This window comes from Gopherus flavomarginatus, chromosome 14 (genome assembly GCF_025201925.1).
Source record: "Gopherus flavomarginatus isolate rGopFla2 chromosome 14, rGopFla2.mat.asm, whole genome shotgun sequence".
In the NCBI taxonomy this organism is placed as follows: Eukaryota; Metazoa; Chordata; order Testudines; family Testudinidae; genus Gopherus; species Gopherus flavomarginatus.
The window spans coordinates 25,323,043-25,344,495 of NC_066630.1; the positions used below are offsets into that span (position 1 = coordinate 25,323,043).

The 21,453-nt window shown below is 37.7% G+C and overlaps 1 protein-coding gene across 1 annotated transcript in view; it reads right to left on the reverse strand.

The window, feature by feature from the left end:
* ITFG1 (integrin alpha FG-GAP repeat containing 1) overlaps nt 1-21,453 on the reverse strand; it is a 199,787-nt gene that overhangs the window by 12,449 nt on the left and 165,885 nt on the right. Inside the window, exon 15 of the mRNA XM_050923080.1 lies at nt 1,017-1,141. Within this exon, the coding sequence (XP_050779037.1) occupies nt 1,017-1,141 (125 nt within the window). The remainder of the gene's footprint in view (nt 1-1,016; nt 1,142-21,453) is intronic.

The following is a 21,453-nucleotide window of genomic DNA, read 5'->3' on the forward strand; positions in this document are numbered from 1 at the left end:
TACAAATTAATACAAATTTTAAATATACTGAACTTTTCTGATTAATGTTATACAATAAAAAAAAAAAAAGCTCAAAGCATTAATTTTCCAGGAGACAGGAAAGAATAGTGATAATTCTCTAACATTAATATAAAGATTTTTTTTATACTGAAAGATCCCAAAGCAATTTACAAACTGAATAAAAATGATATATAAGGATAACTTCATCCACCACTGAAATACCACAGTCTCTGAGGTAAAACATGGTAGTGTTTAAAAAGTGCACATTAGTACTGCAGTTTAAAGCAGGAAGTGAAGAATACTATATCCAACTGATTCAGTAGGGTAGTTTTATATAGGCAGAATTTAATTATCCAAATGTAGTCAGGACACTGGAGTAAACAATCTATTTTTAAAAATAGCATTGTGAGATCTATCACCACCACAAATTGTCAGGATCATGGTTTTACATTTCCTCTGAAGGAAGGTTCCTCCAGCAGAACCATTCCCCTTGTACCATGCTGGTAGGAGTACAATACCAACTCAGAGGGAAGTAGGTGATTTAATAGGTGACAGACATTGTTTTCCTGCCCTACTTTGGAATTCTTTGGTGTTTCCCAGCCAAGTACTGAGCCAGGTGGGCCTCATCCACCTGGGGAGATCTGATGGGATTACAGTATAAATGAGTGTGGTTGCTGGCATAATAACTGGACTCTTAGAGCAAACTGAAATGTTATTAATATAAACCAGCTCTGTATTTCTATGCAAATAGCACACAAATGCATACTTCTTTGTTTTTCTCATGAGTGATATTTTTGTTTTATTGTTTACTTCGGAGGCTAATGAGTGATACTATATGATGGAGAAAATGAACACACAGTAGTCTTCAGCAAACCGTTTTCAACACCCACGAAAAATGTTTCTTTATAATTCTGACTTCTGAAAGAGAGCACTCCTAAGAACAACACCCCTCAAAGCTTCATTGGGCAAGGAAAATACCTGAAAAAATAGTTTACCCATGGTAAATCTCAACTTACCTTTTCTCCTAAAGGACGAGGAATGCCAACATATAAGTGATCAAGGAAATTAGCACTGCGTCCCAAACCTAGCACATTGTAAGGCAACTGGAGAGCGAAATGAGCTGACTGGCTAAGTTGTCCAGCTAGAATTTAATTTAAAAAAGAAGCTGCAGTGAATCTACTTCTTAAGACTTACATCACAAAAACATGTTTTGTCAGCAGCAATAATAATGTTTTAAAATTATAAGTAAACAATACAATTATCTGTTCTTAAGTGACAGATCCTGCATTTCCAAATAATCTGTGGACATTCAACAAGAAGAATGAATTTATTCCACTAACAATTTCAGAACTAGGTAACAAGCACACTGTAGACCAAATTTTCCTCTGATTTAAACCTGAGTTATATTAATTGCAAGCAAGGGCAGAAATTGGCTCCACTGACAACAGATAATTATAAACAACTGAAAACAAACAGACGTTTTCTATTAAGTGAAAGCAGGAAAAGGATGCACATTTTTCTTAACTAGCTTCAGATACATTAACAACATATGATCTCCAGATATATTACTTACTGCATTTTAGCAAAATCTCTTACAATCTTTATCTTCTACAAACACTTATACAGAATATATTAACTTGAATCCAGTGTGGATCCTTTGTTTTCTAAAAAGCCCCTTATAAAAGGATTTGTTTCTTGTTGTCATAACAGGAACAAGATAAACATTAAAACCACTTCAGCCCTTCACCAGGATAACAGAAATAATTTCAACCTGGAGGAGGAGACTGGCTGGTGACAACATGAGGTAAGTTTTCAAAAAGGTGAGTAGTAGTTGTTTAACAATGTTTTTTTTAAACAAGAATTTGAGTTTCAAATTCTTGCACTGCTTTGATATGCTCTAATAGGTTATATTTTAAATCAAGAATCTCAAATTAAGCAATAAAACAAGACAGGATGTGAATTTTGGGTGTAGTAATTCACATCTTGTATGTTAGAGTAGGAGGCTGCAGGCTGAGTTCCGTCTATGCAACTAGGCATGAATTATTATAACATAATTCAATCCCTGCAGTCCTTTCTTAGATAAAAATAATATACTCCACCACCAAGGGAAGTAATAATTGGCAGGAGGGTAGAACTCAAGAGCAAAGATATCAAGATATTCTGACATGTTTTCTATTTTAATTTTATGGATTCTGAAACACTATTGACTTTATGACCCTGGAGTGTTTAAAGCCATTGAGCACTTTCATTTTATTTTCAGTTTGTATTGGCCTGTCACTCTGTTTAGCACTGGTTTAGCTGCATTCCTTGTTGACATGAGTTGTCAGCAATATGTAATTTTACTAGAGTGGACAAAGCCTTCATTGCTTATCTTCTGATGGGGCAATGCCTTAAGCCCTGATCTTGTACTGTTGAACTCAACTTTAATACAGAAGAAAATCATAATTCTAAAGCTTAAACACATGGATACATTTTTGTGGAAATGAGGGCTTAGAAAGGAACCAGACTACCTTTGAAAAGCATGTTTTCAAATAACCAACTAGTTTTGTTTCAGATTTTAGCTCAAAGTACAGCTCAGTTCGTGGGGATGGAGGGGGGAACTGGATCAGAATGTGATTGATTTAAATGAGCTTGGTTTCAATCCAAGGTGTGGAAATTTCACAGGAGCTGTCAGCAGCATTGGAACTGCTCCACTTAAAGGCTGAAGGTAAGTTCAGCCCAAATCAAGATGCTGAAACACAACATAATTTGTATACGAGCCCAAAGAAGTGGGAAGCCGATTTAAGATACCCACACCACACTTTTTGCATTTGGGGAAACCAGATTTTTGGGTGACTCAGCTGAGGAGCAGCCACTCTTTACACTGTGCTCCACATAGCGCCAAGATGACATATCTGCTGGATTTACTGCTGCTTACGGCAGCAATGACTCTGACAGTCGCTTCTGAGTTTCTGTTTTCTAGCTATCTTCGTACGGAAGGTAGAATTCAACAACAGCATGGTACCTAACTGACCTCTGCTGCATGACGGAGAGGGGTCAGAGAAGTGTGTTGTTCTGAGACTCACAGGATGGACCCCCAGTTTCCCTGCAGATACGGAATTTCTACTATTTTGGCCAGGACATCCCTGGCTCCCTTTGCAAGGCTGAAAACCAAACACCTCCATATATCCAGTGCCTTGCATGATGTATATTTTAACTTGAAGTTTAATTTTTTTCCCCCTAGGGAGAGTACCATAGGCCCAGTGACTATTGGCTTGAATTGCCAGCTTGTCTTAGAGCTCTTCTGCTTGTAAGGCTTATATTACATTGTACAAGGAGGTAGAACTGATTAAGCCAGGTGATGATTGCCACAGATGTAAGATGCTAGGGTGTTATGATCTTTTCTTAGGCAGCTGTGTGTTCATGGTTATCATTTCATATTACATGGTTTAAATGTGCAAATGGTGAGTTTAAAAATTATCTTATTATAATTAAACTGCATTTTTGTATTCTTGGTTGGGAATCCCAAATATCAGTCAGGCAAAAATTGCAATTAATTCTACTGTAATAAGGATGAATGAATTATAATATTTATCAAGGATACCACAACACTAAATAGAAACAATATTAAAAATGTTTTTCTTCCTAAATAAATAAAGTAACCACATATGACATCTTTAATATGACAAATGAATACACAGACTGAGAAAAAAAATGATTATTTTAAATAAATAGATTTTTGGTAAAAGGATTTAATTTCTTTTCAGTCTTAGCTTGTCAGACAGGACTGAAAAATTACAGACTTTCCCACAAGTAAGTGTGGTGTGGGCCGACAATTAGTCTTTTAAAAAAGAAAACTTCCTCTTTGGATAAAAGATCCCATGATATAAACTGAGGTAATTTGGTTAGTATTGTATTTATCAACCAACTGGAAAGTCACAGCATAAAGAAGCAAATGAATTACAAAAGTGCATTACACAGTGAAGATTTTATTACTGGAATACATAATAGCAGCAGTAATGAAAAAATGTCAGGGAATCTGCATAAAATGCAATACAAGTGTCAGACTTGCCATTACATTCTGATCTCAACTATGTCTGACTCAGATCGAAGGATGTGAGAACATAAGGGAATGCAGTGACAAACCAATCAAAAATAATCATAGATCTTTCTTACTGAGAGCATAGTTGTGTTCACAAATCTGGGAAGTGGACATTTTTCCAAAACACAAGGCTGGCTAACTCCATATTTTCAAAGACTGGTTTTCCCTCAGTATTTTTATACTTGTAATCCATTGCTTTCAATTAAAGAAACTATAGAACAAGCAAAAACATTGATGGTCCTCCACAAAGACTGTACGTATGGGTGCATAAGAATATCTGTGCTCACAGTAAGCGTTCTAAGGATAACACCACAGTCTTTTGCTGCTTTCTTTTCAAAATTATCTGCCCTTTTTCTTACTCTCCAGCTCTCCAGCTCCATCCCTTTCCTTCTGTTCTTGTTACTTTATTTTCTTGCTCCTCTGCTTGTCTTTTACTCACTATGTATTCTCTCGCTCTTTTCCTCAGTTCCATCTCCATGTTTTACACACAATCTCTCTCCCCCTTCGAACTCTTCTCTCCTGTTTTTTTTTTCTTTTTTGGTTCATACTCCTATTCAATCTCTAGAATTCTCCTCCCCTTTCTTTTATTTAAATGAGGGTTGGTGCCAGGCTTGCACTATGCACTTCTCTAAAAGCTAACCCGAACTGTTATGGGAATTGTCAACCTCTCTAGATAGAATTTTCTACAGTGCAATATAGCTGTGAAAATGCAGGGTGGCCCCAACCTGCTTTCAGTACACATTTAAGTCACTGTGCAGTGAGATACACTGGACTGGTCTACACATAGTTTCTAAACAGATTTAGTTAAACTGGTACACAATGATTTAGTTATCATTGGAGACCCCTTGTGCTGATACTATTAGTTCAGATAAGAGGGCCCTATATTAATTTATGTTAAATGTATTCCTACGTTCTTGAACTCTGAGGATTTGGGGAATCTAACACTCAGTTCAGCGTCATCTTCTCGATAGCTAAGACAGTGGTTCTCAAACTTTTGGACCGGTGACACCTTTCACATAACAAGCCTCTGAGTGCGACCTCCCTTTATAAATTAAAACTCTTTTTTATATATTTAACACCATTATAAATGCTGGAGGCAAAGCGGGGTTTCGGGTGGAGGTTGACAGCTCACGACCCCCTATGTAATAACCTCACAGCCCCCTGAGTGGTCCTGACCCCCAGTTTCAGAATCCCTGATCTAGGAGGTGTTAGCTGAGAAGACTGAGCATCTTTCACCTCAGGGAGGAAGGATGGTCCAGTGGTTAGGGTGCTACTATCTCACTGGGGAGAGCTCAGTTCAAGTCCCTTCTTTGCCACAGGTTTCCTGTCTCAGTGGTTTGAGCTTTGGCCTGCTAAACTCAGGTTTGTGAGTTCAGTCCTTGAGTGGGGCATTCAGGGATCTGGGGCAAAATCTGTCTGAGATTGGTCCTGCTCTGAGCAGGGGGTTGGACTAGATGACCTCCTGAGGTCCCTTCCAACCCTGATATTCTATGATATGACAATCTGGATTCTGTTTGATCTGGGGCAGTTACTTAGTCTCTCTGTGCTTCAGTTTCCCATCTAGAACAGGATTAATTCTCTACTCACAGGCATGTAGGGAGGATGAATACATTAAAGATAAGGCACTCAGATACAATGGTAATTGGTTCCATATAAGTACCTAAAATCAATTTAGCTTAATTAATAACAAAAACCAATGCAGGCTAAATTGATTAAAGGTAAATCCATAAAAGGGTTTTCATTGATACAACTAATCATTCTATAGGGTTTCACAGTATTTTCTTTAAAACCCTATTTAGTTTCATCAGTATAAAATTCTACAGGAGTTTTCAGAAGGGATACTTCTGTAATACTAGGATATTTAGCATTTAAAGGAGAACTGTTAAAGAGGGATTTGATTGAGATATTTAGGATTATGAGGAAACTGGAACTGAGCAAGCCCTCCTTTTTTACTCTGTTCCATCATACAAAAATGAAATTAATGTCTGTTAAAATTAATAAAAGGAAATACTACACATAATGTATAGTCAGCGTTAAGGTGATTAGAGAATCAGATACTATATCTGGGTTTTTAAAAATGCTGGATAATTTTATGGCTAACAACATTTGTCTTTATGCATGCCAAAATTAGAGTAATCAATTTTTTTGCTTCAGGATGTAAACTGATCATTTGCAAAGATCAGGAAGGAATGTTTTCCTCTGCACAATATTGAGGAAGTGTGTAGGTGCCTTACAATTTAAGTTGCTTTCCTCTAAGAGCATCAGACATTAGCCAATATTGGAACTAGGATACAGGACTTAATGGATTAATGGTCTGATACAGCTTAGCTTGTCCTTATCTTTTTAAGTTGCTGACAACTCTCCTGATTTAAAAAAATTACTTAAAATAAAAAGTATCTTATACAAGTTTGCAGGTTTCAAATATTTGATGTGTTGCATTTAAATCCTCTGTTGGATGTATATATTAGAGTCATAAAGGATTTGGTAGTCACTTGTTACATTTTATTTGCATATTCTCATTTTTTGTGCTTAGAATTGCAAACTGTTTGAAATTACAAATGTGTGGCTGAGTGATATGGATGCAAGAACTTGGATCAAAGATTAAAAAGTAAATAAATAAAGGGAAATTATTGAAAGAACTATTCTAGTAAGCTGTTATAGCTTTTTGCAGTTCTGAGTCATTCCTAGTATGTGTTGCTTGTCCAATTAAAATATGCAAGGTTTGAATTAGATCTAAAAGGTGTTTTTTTGTTTTTTTTTTTTTAAGTATGGCAATACTCCCACAGTATCTTTATATGCATTCCTCTAGTTCCATTTGCCCTATCCTAAACCTAGGCCATTCACCATTCCAAAAGGTTATGAACATGCCACTCATCCTTCAGGCAGGACGTTGGGGCTAGCCATTTCTTTTGAGATAGACACTACTGCTGCTTTATGAACAAGCAAGCAATATGTAGAAAATGCCACTCCTGTCTCCAGTACCTTACAGTGACTTCAACATACTTTTGAGTTTTTGTTCAGCTTCATTACCTAGATCACTAGCACTTCTGCCAAAGATACCAAGATGGCTATTCTTTATTATGTAAATTAGAACTACTGTGATTATGAAAGCAGTAGGGTGAAATTTCTAGTTGACTTATTACATTTCCAAAATAGTGAAAATTTCCTCTTTTGATTAAAGATGAAGTTTCAGATACAAAAACCACTAACTTACTTGCAGATAGTAAAATAAACAAATAATACAAAATACTCATTTTAACTTTACAATGTTATAGAAAGTAGCTTGAAAAGGTTACTCAGTCTGCAGATCCTTGGGCAAGAAGAACCACTAGTGCAATTAAATTACTCTAAAGTTACAGGCCACCAATAAAAGTGACACAGGTTCATAGACAAGCAAAGAATAGTAAGAGGGCAGAGTATACAAGTAGTAATAAAAATCTTCTGTTATGGTTATACAATATCATTTGTAAAAAACATTTTGTAAATCATCTCCAGTACTAAGTGTGAGCATCATGTATTGTTGATATATCATCTTCTCCCTTGTTATCTGTTTTGAGGGGCCAATTACTTCTTTAAACTAATAGTATCAACAACCTCAAGCATTCAGCAATCTTGAGTTAGGCCCCCCCAAAATCAAAAGACCACCTTAAGACATGAGATTGTGATTAAGTTTTTTGTTTTTACTTTTATCTGCTTTTTTATTTATTTTTTTTTACCTAGAGGGGGAAGCTGCCAAACCTCAATTTGTGTGTGATAATCTCTGGTTCTTAATTAATCCGTAAATGCACACACAAAAAAATAGCATCAGAGAGGTAGCCATGTTAGGCTGGATCTGTAAAAAGCAACAAAGAGTCCTGTGGCACCTTACAGACTAACAGACGTATTGGAGCATAAGGTTTCGTGGGTGAATACCACTTTGTCAGATGGAGACAAAAAAGTAGGACTCCCTGCTCACTCTGTTTCACTTAACCTCTTCTATCTACTGAAGTGCCTCACTCATATGCACCTAGCCTGCTCCACCCCAAATGTACTGTTCCTCACCTACCTTCTTTCGTTCCCCTCTTTCTCCTCAGTCTCATACCCATCACATTCTCCTGCTCTGCCATATCATATTTCCCAGCATCCCCCCCAGTCTCTCTCCTGTTCCCCCAAAACCCATCTCAATCTGCCTCATGCTCCCCATAGTCCTCTGATTCCTCAGTATCCTGTCTAGTTTCCTAACACACTCTTTTCCCTGTAGCACCTCCATGGTCACTGTTCCCAGTCTGGCTCTCACATGAGAACTAAAAGGGCACCATTTTCTTTGAGGGCAGCCTGTTGCTTCAGTCCCATTGACAATATTGGGAGATGGTGGCCATGTTGGGTAAAGATCTACACAACTTTGCAAACATCATTATGCTCACCATTAAACAGCAAGCATGGGCAATACTGGGGCTAGGGTTGCCAATTTTGGTTGGACATATTCCTGGACATTTCATCTCATGAGAATCTTTGAGTAAAAATTCATCTTTAATTCCTGGAAACCCCAGGACAATCCTGGAGGGTTGGCAACCCTAACTGGACTAATTCTATTACTCAAATAATGGTCTAATCTCTTAAACAGAGCTTTTTAATTCTAATATCCTGAACTACAGGATTCCAGTTTAGGTTATGTTTCAAAAGGCTTGGGAGGGGGAAAATACTTCAAGCAATGCTGATTCTTAACTTAAAAAGGACCTGACTTTATTTACGATGTTTTAGAAACACATGAACATCTGTTTTGGAGAAAATAATTTTAAATAACTCACTGATTATGAAATCAAATGCTTTAAAGAACCATATATCCCTGAAAAGAAGGCCAAAAGGATGAATATTGGGGTTTCTGCTTTTTACAGCTTGCATTAATGACATGCCAACATTTTAATCAGCAGAACTGTTAAATATGCTGATGACACATATGCAAAAGTATTAGAGTACAGGAGTATTTTTTAGCAGTACTGGTTCTATCACCTTATCTGCTTTGTCTAATTAAATCACTGAGCAAACATGTATTTAAAAATAAAAATAAAAATTTTCTGAAACACCAAAGAGTTGACAATAAACTTCTCAGCTAGAGGGCAGCTTGTTAAATAATCCTGACAGTTTAAACGAGTGCCTGCCCCGCCCCCCCAGCAATATAAAAACTAAAAAAAGAAACTTCCATTTCCCCCTCAGAAATAAAATGTTAGTAGAGGTTGTATGTCATATTAACTAGTTTTTGCATGTCATGTATCAACTGAACCAGACTGTGTGCTCCTTGGGGCAATAGTCTTATTTGAATTACTCTGTAGAACACTGTGAAAACAAATGTATAAAGAAGAATGCCTACACATTAGAACTATGGCAATTATCAATAAGACAAATGTCACTAATGGTGTAGCATTTGGTTTTTATTTTTAGAAACCTATTATTGCTATTAATTCTAATATGGCTAACAGTGGAAACATGCATCTGTGATCCAACCCAAGCCCTCCAAAAATTGATAGCACATTTTTTTGGAGGAACATTTCAGAAACACTGCTTACTGTGGGGAAAACAAGATATTTGTTGAGTGAGGTGAGCTTTTCACCTTGAAGTTTAATGTTCTGAATGATTATGCTGCTATTGCTCCAAATGATTCACTCTGGCTCCAATGACTGAAAAGAATAACCATTACTTACCTTGTTGTACAGAAAACCAACTGCTTAAAAAAACCCAAAACACTTACATCCACACCCCCTCAAAAATTCTTGTATCCAGGCAATTATCAAACTAGTTTTCTTTGTAATTCTCTAATAAAACATACTAAATTTCCTGCCATGTAATTAAAATGTGATTTTTACTATATAATAGCATTTTTAAAGAATAGGGTTTAAAAGTGTTAATGTGTCAAATAATTCTGAATCCACTCAATTAATTAACTTTGGGATATAAAAAGAGAGATTATTACTGAATTTACAGCAATTTTAATTTCAGTGCCTGACAATTTATTGAATGAATGCATTAAATTTAAAAGGCTAATCAATGTTATCATATGCCACATTCCATCTATGAGTAAAGCAGAAATAAAACAAAATTCTTTGATCTTTTATACTTAACATGTTAACTGCTGAAAAGATGTGAGTGTGTGCTGAACATCTGAATCTGTTGCTTAGGTTTAACCTATAAAATGATTGCATGTAGGAGTTCTTTTAGACTACATCCAAAAGCGTTACATGCTTTTTACTGCTAGACTGTAGAAGACTGGAAGCTAATATCCTCATTACAGCAAGCAAAATCACTCATTATAGAAAACGAATACTAAAAAAATCCTCATCTTTCTATAGCTGGTTAGCTTTACTGAATGCATCTTCTTTTTTTCAGGACAGTCTCAATTTACTTTGTGCTTAGCTTCAGCTACAATACACTGACTGACGGCTTGTACTGTTGCTTAGAATTCTATTCTTCAGCTGCAAAACACTGTTAAAATAATGCTAAGCATTTGTTATAAATCCATAACAGCATGGAATTCACAGTTAAGGCTAGAAATCCAAGGTAACATTAATCCTTAACCTACTGTATGTAGTCAGTCTAAAATATTAAAAAAAGATAATTCATTCATTTCTGGAAATAGTTCAAAATGTCTGGCTGAAGTCTCATTTTTTCAAATTTAAGCTGGATTCTGGGCAGATATTGGGCACAAGGCAAATCTCAGGACTGGAGCGAAAATTTTAAGTCATTTTGTGCTTCCCCAATACGGAACTAGTGAGCCCCAGACTGGTCCATATGCGCAGCTTAGAGCAGCTTAAAGAATGCTGTAAATTGTGCTGTGCCAGAGGTTGCACTGGCAACAGCAAATTGCTGGGGTGTGAGGAGGGAAGGTGTTATAGTAGTTGGTGCTGCCGTTTTCTGTGCCAACCAAGGTGAATCCTCAGATCCACTGTGTTTAAATCTGTTTTCTGCCAGGATGAAATGGTACAAAACTGAGTGAAAGCACTGGAGAACTGTGGCCTCTAATTGTAACAGTTTTGCTGCAACTGTATTTCTCTCGAAGAGATATGGTTGCAATGGTCTAGGCACAGGACCAAGACTAAGAACCAGATCATTTTTAATGGCCACTCTGACAACTACTAGCCCCCCCAGTAGCCTTAGGCCAATCACTTTCCCCCCATTTGTAATTAAACAGAGGCTACTACAATTTACCAATGTTACAGGGGAATTATGAGAATATGATAATGTTAGTAAAGAGTGTAAAAACGAAAATTCCATGCAAGTGCTAGTTATTATTACTCTCAGTTTTTACATTATTCATAAAAAATATAGTATTGAAATGAGCTGGGCGAAATCTTGTTATGGGTTGGAGTTGAAAACTCATTAAAATTGATGTGAGAACACACCCTTCATTTAATATAGTTGTAAAATACGGCTAAAGGGCCACACCTAAAACTAGGCCTATTAAAATCTACCCAGAAACAAGCACCATGTGGGTTGGGAGTTCCACTGGGTATTGTGACCATGTGTAGGTGTGTGAGAAAACAGACAAGAACCGGGGTGTGTGTGTGTGTGTGTGTGTGTGCGCGTAAAAAGTAAGATGGCCAAGCAGTATACAGAGCACACTGTGACTGGAAAAAACTAGAGAGAACACCTTTGGGTCTGGTGTTGGCTAAAGAGGAATGGTGCTGTAGACTAAGAAACTGACTTTGTACATTCCTTGTAAATAAACAAGACTGCATAAAAAATAAATACAAGACTTCATCAATTTCTGCTTCCAACTGGAATGTACCCAGGGCCTCAAACTTTGACTTGCTGCTCAGGTCAAAAAGGGGTACCATGTGTTTTAGAAAGAACGTCATTAGTCATCACCTACAGTCCACAACTAAAACCTCTCCAGCGCATCAAGGATCTACAATCTATCTGAAGGACAACCCCTCACTCTCACACATCTTGGGAGACAGGCCAGTCCTCACTTACAGACAGCCCCCCAACCTGAAGCAAATACTCACCAGCAACTACACACCACACAACAGAAACACTAACCCAGGAACCAATCCCTGCAACAAACCCCGTTGCCAACTCTGTCTGCATATCTATTCAAGGAACACCATCATAGGACCTAACCACAACAGCCACACCATCAGGGGTTCATTTACCTTCACATCTACCAATGTGATATATGCTATCATGTGTCAGCAATGCCCCTCTGCCATGTACATTGGCCAAATCGGACAGTCTCTACGCAAAAGAATAAATGGACACAAATCAGACATGAAGAATTGTAACATTCAAAAACCAGTAGGAGAGCACTTCAATCTCCCTGGACACTCAATAACAGACTGATAAGTGGCCATTCTTCAACAAAAAACTTCAAAAACAGACTTCAACGAGAAACTGCAGAACTGGAATTAATTTGCAAACTCGACACCATCCAATTAGGCCTGAATAAAGACTGGGAGTGGCTGGGTCACTACAGAAAGTAATTTTCCCTCTGTTGACACTCACACCTTCTTGTCAACTGTTGCGAATGGGCCACATCCACCCTGATTGAATTGGCCTCATTAGCACTCCATGCATCTGATGAAGTGGGTTATAGCCCACGAAAGCTTATGCCCAAATAAATGTGTTAGTCTCTAAGGTGCCACAAGGACTCCTCGTTGTTTTTGCTGATACAGACTATCACAGCTACCCCTCTAAAATTAGTTACATATGTTTCCAGTAGTCTGACACCTCATATCTAAGAAAAGTTTAGAATGGAATTTCAACATCTTATGCTATTTAATAGATAGGGTGTGTATAGAATAAGGGAGGTATTTATATTATTTTTCTTTTTCTATGAATGTAGCCTATATAAGAGGTGCCAAATTAACATTCCTGGAGACCTCCAGAAGAGGCATAGCATAGGCTGTAATAATGACAGTTTCTTCAAACACCGTGATGATTTGCCTCAACCCTGAGCTGGAGGGATCACGATAGGATGAAAGGGTAATTTAGTTGCCATGAACCACTCAATCCTCAGCCTCTCTACTAAGGCTACCATTCAGGGTGCCATTTTGTGTGTGTGTGTATGAGGAGGTCATAGATTCACAGATTCTAGGACTGGAAGGGACCTCGAGAGGTCATCGAGTCCAGTCCCCAACCCTCCTGGCAGGACCAAATACTGTCTAGACCATCCCTGATAGACATTTATCTAACCTACTCTTAAATATCTCCAGAGATGGAGATTCCACAACCTCCCTAGGCAATTTATTCCAGTGTTTAACCACCCTGACAGTTAGGAACTTTTTCCTAATGTCCAACCTAAACCTCCCTTGCTGCAGTTTAAGCCCATTGCTTCTTGTTCTATCATTAGAGGCTAAGGTGAACAAGTTTTCTCCCTCCTCCTGATGACACTCTTTTAGATACCTGAAAACTGATACCACGTCCCGTCTCAGTCTTCTCTTTTCCAAACTAAACAAACCTAATTCTTTCAGCCTTCCTTCATAGGTCATGTTCTCAAGACCTTCAATCATTCTTGTTGCTCTTCTCTGGACCCTCTCCAATTTCTCCACATCTTTCATGAAATGCGGTGCCCAGATCTAGACACAATACTCCAGTTGAGGCCTAACCAGCGCAGAGTAGAGCAGAAGAATGACTTCTCGTGTCTTGCTCACAACACACCTGTTAATGCATCCCAGAATCATGTTTGCTTTTTTTGCAACAGCATCACACTGTTGACTCATATTTAGCTTGTAGTCCACTATAACCCCTAGATCCCTTTCTGCCATACTCCTTCCTAGACAGTCTCTTCCCATTTTGTATGTGTGAAACTGATTGTTCTTTCCTAAGGGGAGCACTTTGCATTTGTTTTTGTTAAACTTCATCCTGTTTACCTCAAGACCATTTCTCCAATTTATCCAGATCATTTTGAATTATGACCCTGTCCTCCAAAGGAGTTGCAATCCTTCCCAGTTTGCTGTCATCTGCAAACTTAATAAGCGTACTTCCTATGCCAATATCTAAGTCTTTGATGAAGATATTGAACAGAGCCGGTCCCAAAACAGACCCCTGCAGAACCGCACTTGTTATACCTTTCCAGCAGGATCGGGACCCATTAATAACTACTCTCTGAGTATGGTTACCCAGCCAGTTATGCACTCACCTTATAGTAGCTCCATCTAAATTGTATTTGCCTAGTTTATTGATAAGAATATCACGCAAGACTGAATCAAATGCCTTACTAAAGTCTAGGTATACCACATCCACCGCTTCTCTCTTATTCACAAGACTCGTTATCCTATCCAAGAAAATCCTATCCAATCCTACCATGTTTCAATTGGAAAACGAACAAGGGAGTTATTTGCTCCTGATGACTTGTATGAGGTCTTTTTAGAGTCTACTTAGATAATGAATCATTTTTAGATAGGAGCTACTAGATTTACTCACCATCTAACTATACAAAACAAGTAACAGTGATACAGCTCTTCTTTAACACTTTAAAGTTTCATCTAGAGCAAGATGACGCTAATTTTATAAATTCCTGGAATTGTTTTTTTATTAAAGAAACATGATTAGACTAATTCTTATGACACCCACAGCCTCCCTATGGTATTGCCTTCAAACAGACCTTTAATCATACTTTTAACACTAGTATTTCCAATTCATCAATACTTATATCTCAGGACTTCAATTTTGGTTAAACAGATTTGTGGCTTCATGTCATTACTGATCAGGAGATGAAGCCCAAAGAGCAACAGGGATGGATTTAAAACAGCAGGCCCCACTTCATTAACTTTAACAAGGGAGTGAGGGAGGCTATCCATATCCCCCTTCAAAATACAGGCATTTTATTGGGTCCAATGCAGAATTAAATGGCCCCATGCCTTTTAATCCAGATTGGCACCCTTCAGACTAACCCTTTAAACTCAGCCACTTCTGAATCTTTTTGCCCCTTCCCCCACAATGGGGAATGAGGGACCTCAACCTGTGAAACCTAAGGTCTCCCCTTCCCCCTACAAGGTAATATGAACACCTGCCATATTGCGGGTCTCCATTCATGTTTACCCTGAGAGCTGGGCCTTTTAAACTTCTATCCACACTGGCCACAAGCCGAGATGAATTAAACATTTCATGGTAAATTACTTTTTGTTTCAGTTTTCATTAAAAGTTTAGTAGCAACTGGACATCTAACTTAATGAATGTCAGTGAATGTGAGGTAGGATCAGATGCTAAAATAAGGAAAGAACACGTTAAAAATTACTTAGACAAGTTAGATGTCTTCAGGTCACCAGGGCCTGATGAAATACATCCTAGAATACTCAAAGAGCTGACTGAGGAGATATCTGAGACATTAGTGATTATCTCTGAAAAGTCATGGAAGACAAGAGAGATTCCAGAGGACTGGAAAAGGGCAAATATAGTGCCAATCTATAAGAAGGGGAATACGGATAATCCAGGGAAATACAGACCAGTGAGCTTAACTTCAGTACCTGGAAAGATAATGGAGCAAATAATTAAGCAATCAATTTTTAGACACCTAGAAGATAATAAGATAACAAGGTGATAAGTAACAGTCAGCAATAATTTGTCAAGAACAAATCATGTCAAAGCAACCTAATAACTTTCTTTGATAGAACAACAAGTCTTGTGGATGGGGAGAAGTGGTAGATGTGGTATATCTTGACTTTAGTATAAGAGTACGCTGGGAGGGATTTCAAGTGCTTTGGAGAATAAGATTAACATTCAAAATGATCTGGACAAACTGGAGAAATGGTCTGAAGTAAATAGGATCAAATTCAATAAGGACAAATGCAACGTGCTCCACTTAGGATGTAAAAGTCAGTTGCACACATATAAAATGGCAAATGACTGCATAGGAAGGAATACTGCAGAAAGGGATCTGGGAGTCATAGTGGATCACAAGCTAAATGACAGTCAACAGTGTAACAGTTTTGCAAAAAAGGTAAATATTCTGTAATGTATTAGCAGGAGTATTGTAAGCAAGACACCAGAAGTAATTCTTCCATTCTACTCCATGCTGATTAGGTCTTAACTGGAGTATTGTGTGCAGTTCTAGGCACCATATTTCAGGAAAGATGTAGACAAATTGAAGGAAGCCCAGAGAAGAGCAACAAAAATGATTAAAGGTCTAGAAAACATGACCTATGAGGGAAGACTGAAAAATATTGTGTTTGTTTAGTCTGGAAAAGAAGACAGAGGGACATGATAACAGTTTTCAAGTACATAAAATATTGTTACAAGGAGCAGAGGGAAAATTGTTCTCCTTAACCTCTGAGGATAGGACAAGAAGCAACTTGCTTAAATTGCAGCAAGGGCGGTTTAGGTTGGACATGAGAAAAAACTTCCTGTCAGGGTGATTAAGATGGAATAAATTGCCTAGGGAGGTTGTGGAATCTCCATCATTGGAGATTTTTAAGAACAGGTTACCAAACACTTGTCATGGCCTAGATAATACTTAGTCTTTCCATGAGTGCAGGGGACTGGACTAGAAGTCCTCTCAAGGTCCCTTCCAGTACTACAGTTCTATGATTTTACTCCCTAATATTAAATTTCTATCTATTTCTTTTAATCTAAAAATTGGGCCTCCAGGATGTGGTGAGGAAAGCAAAATCCTTCCCTAGACATCCTGTCCATTTGGCCTAGAAGCAAAAATTCCTTCCTGATCCTTAAACAAGTGATCTGTTCAGACCCATAGCGTCCTGAAATTGGACCCTGGCAATACCTCAAATATAGGACAGGAAGAGCATAGTAACAATAGCATTAAGATAGCTGCTGGACATGCACGAAGGCTTTAAATACAAAGGAGACTGGAGATGAGTGGTTGGAAAGCCAATTTTCTCATCTGCCACCAGCAATTCCTTATGTGTATTCTGAGTCAGGAAGAGAAGAAATGTTGAAGTGAGACTAAGCATGTGGGCTCTTCCTTCCTATAGGACCCAGCAGGTTGGTCACCCCCATGCTGGTGTGACCTATGCCCACTGAGACTAGGGGGCCCTGTTTATCCCGCCATACATTTGCAGTTGTCTTTGTACTTCACATTGCTATAACTCATAATCTGCAAAGAGCTGCTATACATGGAACATAATATTTATTTCAGATATTCAAATCACTGTAGTGTACACTGACATTCACGTAATGTGCAGTGCCACTCTCAGACTGGGTGTTACTTTCAATTGGATATTCTATGCTAAACTAGAATTATTAATTGATTAGCATTGTACACATTGTACTACTTGGAGTTACCAATGTAGCCAAGCTTTTCTTAGGTGTGTGTGTATATATATATATTTCCATGCTAAATGACTTTTTTTGTTTCAGTTTTAATCAAAAAGGTTAGTAGCAATTGAACATCAAAGTTTCAGCTTAAATGTTTTCAGCAACAATATTTACTATGCATTTAATTGAGAAGTTCACATACAGAGCCATTCCTGACCTAGAAAGGACACAAAACACTTAAATAATAATCAGCCCATTGTTGACTGAAACCATAGTTTCTCTCTTTTAATGAATAAACGATATTTATTCACCCACTGATTGTGGGTGATAGTGAAATATATAATTTGTTACTGCATTGTGTTTGATAAAAAGTATTTCAGATTCTTTTCCAATTAAGGAATGGCTCTACATTTGACCTTCTCTACTATATTAAGCAAGGATAACACTGAAAAATTGTACAAGCATATGAACAGTATATTTCTTCTGGGGATAATTTAAGTAGTTTTTAAGATAAGCTTATACAACTATGTTCTCCCCCCACACCCAAAATATATATCATTTAAGTTTAGAATAACTTTCCCCCCAAAATTCGAGCCCAATATATATATATGCACACATTGTAAAGTGAAAGCATTTGTTTCTTGGAAAGTGTTCTTGCCAGGTTCATACCACTACACCTACTCTGTCCTCCCTGACTGATTGTGACTACAGGCTTAAAATAAAGAACATTTCTGAGCATGTACTCTCTTCATCTAAGTGCAATATAACAGGAAGTGTCTACAATCTGCCAGACTCAAGAGATAATATATTTTGACCTTTGCTAGCCAAGCAGTTAGGCAGTTATTTCTGACGAGAAAAGTAACTTGCCTCTTGTCTATATAGACACATCTCCTATCAGCTCACTCCAGAATAAAGAATGGTAACAAACACAGCAAGGTATTACCCAGCATTCCTACTGGCCTTTTTGAAATTGTAGTTGCTAAGGAAAATAGTCAAAATTTTGCATGCTAAGAGAAGGAGATAGAACCTTAAAAAAAACAAAGTAAAAATACTTCTTGCATTGTATTTTAAACCCACATGACTTACAAATAGTTTTATGGATTAAATTGTGCCTACCTCTGCACAGGTGCATATATATTTGAAGACACAAGGAGACTCCCTCACTTGCATGAGTGTGGGCCATGCAAAATTTAGATCTTTGTGCCCTGCTAAGCAACAGCTGAGGGAGTCTAAGAAATACAGTGGCACCAGACTCAAAGCAGGGAGAAGATAATCATCCCTCCCATCATACTCAATACAGCAGAACTAGGCTAGCACAGCAGGAATCTTTGTTGCACCATGTTAAAGGGTATACTGCGACTGCTCAGATCCATACTCCCCAAGTGTTCTCAGAGTTTCTAAGCTTGTCTAGGACACAATGTTTCTGGGAGAATGTGCTTCATACATCATGCAGCACATCATACATCCACCAATGTGAACAACAGTTTGGAACCAAACTCTTGCCATAAAATAAAAACAAAACAAATCAATTAAAATAAAATAAAAAAAAAACTTGGGAAATGCAAGCATTAAGATTCCTACAAGAACGTCTCTTCAGCTACATTGCACTTGTTTAGAATTTGTATTCCTGTTTTTCTTGTTAAATATGCTAGAGTTTAAGGCCAGAAGGGAATATCAGATCATCTTATATGTCTTAATATATTTTTATTTATGATGTTAATGTACAGACTCGCTTCCAAATTAACCAAGGAGCAGTCCCTGTGCCTGTCATTCCTGAAAGAAAGAATGTGCATTGTGAGGTCAAATAGTAAGATTTTTAGCAAACGCCTATTAAGCATGCACAAATATCTTTTCACTTTATTATTGTCCAACCAATTTGTTTCAAATGGGATTCTAAAATTCTTAATTTTTTAAAGCAAAAACATTCACTTAAAACAAATCCTCTTCTTGTAAGCTTAATCCTAAAATGAGAGCAAAGCAGTGTCAAAAGAAAATGGCAAACCTCATATGACATGGCTTTTACACAACAAATGCAATCTCAGCCAATTCTCTTTACAGAATATACTAGTCACAATTTCTGCTTTTAAGTATGCTATTCTGTGGATCATAAAGTATCTTTTATCAAGGACTATACTGATAGAAAGCAACAATGTATTCTGCAAGCTGGTTGTTCTTTTCTCAGATATGAAAAATCACAATATGAAATAGATACTGCACTAGAATCCATTCTATAAGTAACTTATCATGAAGGAAATGTTTATCAGTTTGTTTATAGTCTCCATTTTCTTCACTATTTTTAAAAACAAAGATTCATCCAAAATATTTTAGTATTTTGAATCCATTTAATAGACTATGTACTTGCTAAATGGATAGGTAATTTAAAATTCTTCACACAGCTCCTTGAAAGCAATATCCATCCTTTCGTATCATTCTACTTGATAGTTTAGTATCATCAACTAGTGCTCACAAATACTACTTTATTGCTTGAGTTGCTTTTTGATTCGCTTTAAGATTCCAATTGACTATGTCTTCGAAGACAATAAGAATCTGCAGATCAGTAACTCTGTTCAGAGGACCATCTGCTGTATTGTACAAGTCAGACAGATAATTCCTGAAAATATTTTAGAACAAAATTTAGTTATAGTTTTATGGATACATAATAGCATCAGAAAACAAGGCTGTGGGATGTACACACAGGAACTATATAGCCTCAAAAATCTATTAAAGTTGCAGAAACTTATCAAAAACGATATTTTGAATTACCATATGGGGTCACCATATCGGCCATCATGCACTTTTAATTCAGTTCTGTTGTTCCTTAACGCTACCACCTAGAAGAGGATTTATCATGATTGGGTAAAGTTTCTCCATCTAGTGACGGTTTGTGTCTTCTGCAATACAGCAGTATCAGTAGACACAGGGAAGTACTGATGTCACTGTATAAGGCACTGGTATGACCTTATTTGGACTGTGTACAATTCTAGTCACCCATGTTCAAGACTGATTAATTCAAATTGAAACAGGTCCAGAGAAGAGCTACTGGGTTGATCAAGGGAATGGAGAGCTTATCTTATGAGGAGACTAAAACAACTTAGCTTGTTTAGTCAAGCAAAACTAAGGCTGAGAGGGGATATGATTACCCTCTACAAATATATCAGGGAGAGTGAAGAGCTACTTAAGCTAGAGAAGAATGTTGGCACAAGAACAAATGGGCATAAACTGACCATGATATTGGGCTGGAAATTAGGTTTCCAATCATCAGACTAGTGGTTCTGGAATAGCTTCCCAATGGGAACTGTGGGGGGAAATAACCTAATTCATTTTAAGACTGAGTTTGATAAATTTATGAGTGGGACTATATGATGTTGAGCATGGAGCCCAGGCACAGGATCGGTAATGAGAGTGTCTGGAATCTCAGATATACTCACTGTGGGATGTGAGGTTTCTGCTGCAGTCTTGTTCCACGGGGACCAGTCTTTTTGAGGTGGACTCTTTCTGTGGAGAATGACTCCCTTTGCTAGGGGCTTTGTATGTGGATTTCTTTTGGGTAAACCTAGGAGAAAGTGCTGAAGCTGACAGGGCACAGTGTTCACTCAGCGATCAACATCCGGAAGTGTCTTGTGGCCTGAATCTGAGGCCACTTAGAGTGAATGCTGCATCATTAAGAGTCACAGTTTTAGCACCCATTTTTTTCTTGCCCTGCCCTTAATAGCAGAGCAGATGTAGCACTTTTGTGGGATATGAGACTCTCTCAAGCAGCGGATACATCAGGAATGCCTTTTGTTGTTGGGGATGGTCTCCTGGCAAGAGACACGCCATTTGGAGCCTGAAGAGCCTGGCATACCAGGGGAAATAGAATCTAACAGGATAAAGTTCCCCTCCTGAAAGGGGAAAGAGATTGAGAGAAAGTCCCCTTAAATAAAAGTAAATAAAATAACTAAAGAAAAAACAAACTAAAGAAGGGTAACTAGGCTAAGTAACTTCAAAAAGTAAGGGACACTAATGCTCCTTTTCAGGCTGAAGTGGCTAAGGAGAATCTGAGGGCAGTTCAGCTGAGCAGCCTTATATAGCCTGGAGCAGGGCACAAGGAAGAGCAGGGCACATGGCCAGACTGAATGGGCACTAATACCAAAAATCTCTGATTAAAGGTGCCTGAAATGGAACACCCATAGGGACAATACTTGAAG